The sequence below is a fragment of the Gymnoscopelus microlampas genome, assembly GCF_963454915.1.
Source record: "Gymnoscopelus microlampas genome assembly, chromosome: 22".
Classification (NCBI taxonomy): Eukaryota; Metazoa; Chordata; class Actinopteri; order Myctophiformes; family Myctophidae; genus Gymnoscopelus; species Gymnoscopelus microlampas.
Window position 1 is genome coordinate 28904879 of NC_139959.1, and position 6414 is coordinate 28911292.

The 6414-nt window shown below is 43.2% G+C and overlaps 1 protein-coding gene across 1 annotated transcript; it reads right to left on the reverse strand.

Annotated features, from left to right (window-relative positions):
• Positions 1-581: 581 nt before the first annotated feature.
• On the reverse strand, positions 582-2507 carry LOC311038578 (grainyhead-like protein 3 homolog; the record flags this gene model as incomplete). Its single annotated transcript, XM_084048151.1, has 2 exons — positions 582-781; positions 920-2507. 2 exons carry the CDS (start codon positions 2505-2507, stop codon positions 582-584), a joined length of 1788 nt encoding a protein of 595 aa, XP_083904277.1.
• Between the last annotated feature and the right edge of the window lie 3907 nt (positions 2508-6414).

Genomic DNA, 6414 nt, shown 5'->3' on the forward strand with positions numbered 1-6414 from the left:
CAGTAATGATGCCCAATGCCTAATTTATACTTTGTTGTATAATGTTTTTTCGGCAAGCGAAATGTTTCAAAGATTTTCCAAAAAGGAGATATTGATAGCTATGTTTGCATGAGAAAAGAGAAACGATTTTGATATCCTGTTGACAATGGTATCCTCTGACAATGCTGATAACTGTACACAGATCATGTACAGTACAGAAATGGAAATATGTCACAATTTATGGTACATGGAATAAACTATTCAAACACAAAACAAGTTCATATTATTTTTTATTTAAAACAAATATTTACAGCATAATGTAATTGCTCCAACGTTATATCAAATAATTAAATAAATAAATAATAAGTAAATAATACTAATAAAATAAAGTAAAAACAGGACCAGAAGGAGAACACTGGGCGGGTGGTATTTACAAAGGCAGTGACTAAAAAAGGTTGATTTGGCATGAAACTGGGAGTACTCTTTTGTTCAGTTCAGTTTCCTAGGTTAGCTAGGCTGGTCTACAGCTGTTGTGGCAGGGCAGTTCTTTATCAGAGGGTTGAAATTGTCAGCTATAATTTGTTGAACAAGGTGTCTGGTCTTCATAGCTCGGTGAGGGTGATCTGGAATTGACCAGCAGGTGTGGATTCAGCGATATCGATGAGGAAGGCGGATCGGTTACTGTAGTGTTCAATAATGTTGTCGTCCATGTTGACAAAAATCCCTCTTTTGCACTTCTTGAAAATGTTCCCAACGGTGTCCTTTTGCATGCCGTACTTTTCCGAAATAGCTTCTCTCAGGCCTGTCACCGTGGGACTGTTGAGCACGAGCGCATGAAACGCTTCTTCAGTCTCTGCTCTCACGTACAGCAGAACTCTTTGTGAGTCGTCCTCGCGGGCCTGCTTCATGCCGTACTTTTCCGAAATAGCTTCTCTCAGGCCTGTCACCGTGGGTCTGTTGAGCACGAGCGCATCAAACACTTCTTCAGTCTCTGTTCTCACGTACAGCAGAACTCTCTGCGAGTCGTCCTCGCGGGCCCGCTTGCCGAGAGGAGGGCTACTCTGGTCTCCGTCGGGATGCGACCGCTTCACAGAACGCCGTTCGACCTCATCCAGAGTTGTCAGGGGGGCGGCCAAGCCATAGCGTTGCAGGTTGGTGAGGTGCGTCTCTGGGACGAAAAGCACGGGCTGGGTGACGCGGTCGTCCACGGCCTGGAGGGAGGTGCAATCATTGCTCACGGAGCCGGACACCAAACCCTTGTTGGCGCCGGTTTCCTTAGAGTTCTTCTTTGCCCCCCTCTTCTTTGTCGTCCTCCTCCTCTCCTCGTCTCTCATCTTCCTCTCTGCACCCTTATCACAGAAGATCTTGATCTGGCAGGCGGCCCTGTGTATCAGCCGGTCGGTTCCTGTGCTGAAGTCATACGTGTCTATCTGTAGGTTGAGCGGCAGTCCCTTCACGCCCTTTTGTGAGGAGAAGTCAGTGCTCAGAGAGTTGATGCAAACGTACACCGTAGCATCTTCACTGGGGTTCCTGATGAAGGAGAGCGCATTGAAGGCCACGTCCTCTACGTGGCTGATGCCACTGAACCCTTCTTTGTAGTCGGCTATGTCGATGACCCTCTGCTTGATGGTAGGCTGACGTGTGTGCCAGTGGTTCCAGCAGCGAAGCTGCGCCTCGGGGGTCCTGTTGTCGTTTTCAAACACAGCCATGACCACCGTCTTGACCGTGGCGACTGCTGCAAGGCCAGCGGCGCCGTCTACTCCGTGGAGGGTGATGGGGTAGAACTGTCCCTTGTTCAGGTAAACCGTGGGCAGTTCACACGGCTTGGGTGGGGTGGCCGGGGGAGCGCCCAGGGTGAACTGAAACTCGCTCCCGTACCCCTCGGGAGGGGAGCTGCTGCTGTTGGAGTCTGAGTAGACGGGGCTAGACCGATCCTCGGAGGAGAAGGGGTCGCTGTAGGGAAGAGCCTCTGCGTTGGCCTCGGGGAAAGCGCCCGCTGGCCACTTCTGCAGCAGTTGAGAGTCAAAGATGTTTTTGAGGTCCTGCTTGTAGTGGGTGTCTGCCAGCACACTGGCCGTGGTCACGGTGGCATAGACAGCCGATGCAGGGGGTTCCGAGACAGGCAGAGAGACGCTCTGCTCGGCGGGGCTGCAGACGGGAGACGTTGTCGCTTCCAGGGGGAGGCTGGACGGAACGTTGTCAGACGGCATCTTCACGATACCGGGGGACGTCTTCAAGGAAACCAGCTCGGGGGACGAGTTACCAAGAGTCCTCTCTGTTGGCTCATAGACGCTGCTGCCGTCGTGGCAGGGAGACATTTTGCGGTCTTTAAGGTTCTTGCACTGCTCATAGAGCATGGAGAGAGTTGTCATGTCCTCTGTTTGGTGAGATCCGGACATGGACCTCCTCAGGTCAGTCATGGGGCTCTCCAGATAGTTCCAGGATTCCATGCCGTAGTTTGCGTAGTGGTTGTAGTTGAAGTTCTCGTTCTGATGGACCAGTCCCAGAGTCTCAGTATCTTTGGTCATGTCTTCAGTCGGGGGTCACGGTGGAGATATTTTCCTTTAAGTTGTATTCTCTTTAACCAGGCGTGTGTTCCTCTCTCAGTATGTGTCAGTCTAACTAACAACAGAGAGAATCACTGAGTCAAGAGTTGTGATTCCTCCTCATCGGGGGCCCAGGTTTATTTAAGGCCAGCAGGTAGTTTCTCCCACGCTTCCTCTGATTGGTCAAGAGCCTGGGGAGAAACTAAAAGCTGCACGTGTATGTATGAGCATGTTGTGATACTAGGGACCACTTTGCAGGACAATCCCAGGGCAGGGGATCATGCATCTCATTAGCATGTGAAACAAAAGAGTGAGATTGGATCGACAAAGGTGTTAAGTGCTCGGCAATAAGTCTGAGAGTGAGAGAGGAGATGTAAGGAACTAAGCTTTAAGATGTTAATAGTTTGTCAGTATCATTTTCCAGTTTCATTTCCAAGGCAGATATGGAAGTTTTGGTGTCTATTAGGTGAAGCATGTCAGGTATTGTTTTTCTTACATTCTTTTGGTGTTGTCAAATCCAGTGAGAAGATCACAATTACATGTAGATTTAGCCACTAACGACGTCTCTCTTTGGGCATGACGTTATAGCTGAACATGTTCAAACTCATGTAAAAATGTTTCAACATTTAAAATAAATGTTCAAAAATAGCTAATCTACAAGAGTAACACATATCTACAAATAGCTTAAGTGGTAAAGCTGTTGACAGTGGAAAGGACTATTATATATTTATAAATTAAACTGTAAAGGTTCAAGGAAAAAACAAAACTTACATAAATGAAAATAGAAAAAGAAATCACTGGACATTATAATCTAGTAGCCAATACCAATACAAAATGTTATTATTTAAAAGTGTTTCTGTGCTTCATTATTTCATTACAAATTATGTTAATATATTTGTGTTCACCAATATGGTTCTTTATATGTTTTAAAGTATTTTATTAAACATACCATTACGTTTATCAATTTATAAACTGCTGTCTGCTGCTCTTATCTTTAAATGTATGGGATTATATTTCTTATGAATGTATTATTTTTTTGAAAGGAAAATTAAGGCTTTAATAACCTGTATCCACTTTAAATGCATTCATTTTATACCATCAAATTCAAATTATATTATTATTATTACAATTCACAATTTACAATTCAGGTTATTAGCAGACATACAGTAAGGTAAACACAATTCATAAAATGCATAGAGACAGTAATCTATAGGATCATAGGTAAACCAAGAACCTATCATCAGTCTAAACATTATAATACAGTATAAAAAAATCACACCCAGTGTGAAGTGAGCGGTGCTATTTAAAAACAACAGTGGTCATCACAGTGATGAGGAGTGATGAAAGCTCACTTTTTTTTAAGTGAGTGGTGCTATTTATAGGTTATTAATTTCATCATGCGTCTCGCTAGCCAATCACAGTACTGAGCAAAGGGTCTGAATACCAATCAGCCAATCACAGTAAAGGGTCTGAATACCAATAACATAACGCGCTAACGCTCGTTGCTTGTTTCTCTGCCTGGCAACACCAGGTTGCCAGGTTTCGGAGAGAAACAAGCAACGAGCGTTAGCGCGTTCTGTTATTAGCGGTTAGCTTGTCGGGACTATCATCGCCTGGGTGTTCACTCTCCATTCCGACATCTCACCACTCCGACTAGTGGCTTCCGCGTGCGGTTAGGGTTAGGGTTAGGGTTAGGTATAGGGTTCGTCAACGTCGGAAAGGCGACATGTCGGAAAGGAGAAATGCACCCCATCGCCTGTAAGGGTCTCATGGGGCTCCACAATGAGTGCTAGGAGAAAAAAAACAGACTTTGCATTTGTTAAAATAGGCGAATTTGGGCTATCTTCGCGCCTCGTATTATGCCAACGGTGGGGGTCGACAGGGGGATTTGTGGAGTAAGTCAATGGGCATTTCTACGTTGGTAAGTGATTTGCCACATATCAAAGATAACACTAAAAATGAACGGATGTCTCCTTTAAGGTCGTAGAGGCTTATTGTCGGTATTATCTCAATCTCTTAGTTGTAAAGGTGTTTTCAATTTTCATCTGTGTTTTGACAAAGTGGTTCAATATGTGTGGTAGACTCTACTAGACTGTATAGCGGAACAGGCTCTATTCATAGCAGCCATATTATGAAGACATTCACAGGTGTTATTCACAGGCTCTGTTCCATTTAGTGTAGCACAGTGGTTTCCACGACCCCCATAACTCTGAGAGTGTACAAATGGTTCCATTTGTACACACCTGTAAGGGGCCATTTGGAAGCCCATGAGGGTCCCTGGACCCCAACTGTAGACCCACTGGTGTTTTCAGTGGGCCAACATGCACAATATTAGCACCCTGACTCTGTTTGACCAGAATGGAACAGAGCCTTCATTAGTATCATTGGTAACACCTGTGAATGTCTTCATAATATGGCTGCTGTGAATAGAGCCTACTCCAACGCTTCCCGTCCTTGTGTTTTAGCAACTTCCAAAGATATTTCATCTATGTGATAGAATGCACATAGTAGGCTAGCCTACCTTTCACGTGGCAGTTCTGTTATCTATTATCTTTATTCATTTGTGGACATTTCATTGTGAACACATTTTGTCCAGCCCCTGAGACACACACGCACGCACGCACGCACCCACACATGCACACACAGTTGATCAACTCAGCTCTTCATAGTGTAAGTTACATTATGAAGTTACACTGTGTAACCGCCAGGAGGCAGAAGTGGTCGCCTGCCAGAGAGTGATTGGGGACCACGGGAGCGCGCACAGGCAGCTATATCAGATTTAGCCATAGGGTGTAAAGTAACTAAGTAAGTCCTCAAGTACTGTACTTTAGTACAATTTTGAAGTATTTTTACTTTACTGGAGCATTTCCAATTTTCAGTACTCCACTACATCTCAGAGGAAAATATGGTACTTTTACTCCACTAGAATTATTATGAATTATATGTAAACTTTAGTTACTAGTTACTTTAACATTTTTTTAATCATTATTACAAAACACACTAACAACTTCATATATATATTTCGGCCATTTCAAAATAGCAGATCTACAAGCTCACAAATGAGCTTGTAGATCGGTTATTTTTCAAAATATCATTTTTTTTTATCTCTCTTCATATTCATGTGTTTCTCTCTCTGTCCCTGCAGAGTTTTGCATTGAAGACAGATGCTGTGGAGAAAGCAGAGAACAATATGTAATAAAGTTATTTGAATCTTCAAATGTTGCTTTTATTTTTTAGATTCTGCCAGGTACCAGGATGGAAACATGTCCCAAGGGTTTTTAACCATTTCTTACACCTACACCAAACCCACCAGAAACAAAAAGGAAGAGGAAAAAATAAGAAAAGAGAAAAGACCTTTTGAAGTAAAGAACATTTTCCCATACAATTTTGATCCAATGGGTTCATTAAGATGGGTATTATTAAAATTTTGATGTTAGAATGCACTAACGTTATATTGGTTTAGCTATCCATGTGCTATATGAAGTTTTAATCTGAAATCCGTGTCTCAGAGGTCAATGATAAATTGGGCAGAACAAACAAGGCCTTGACACGTTTGGTATACTCACCAAATTCTCTCTCTCACACGCACGCACGCACGCACACACGCACGCACGTACACACATGCACAGTCTCTCCCTCTTTTCATTACCTTACTTTTAAATGAGTGACCTTGAATTATTTTGTTTAAAAAAAAAACATAATTTAGTAGTATTTGTTTGCCACATTTAATTTGTCATTTAGTAATTAATAAAACATTTATAAAGTGATGAGGGATTACACTATTTTTCATGGCTATGAATACAGAATTTCCATGAGATTTTGACTTGCCCTTTGGTGTGCCTTGGGCACAGAAAGTTTTAACCACTAGACATTTTTTCTCCGTAGAGTC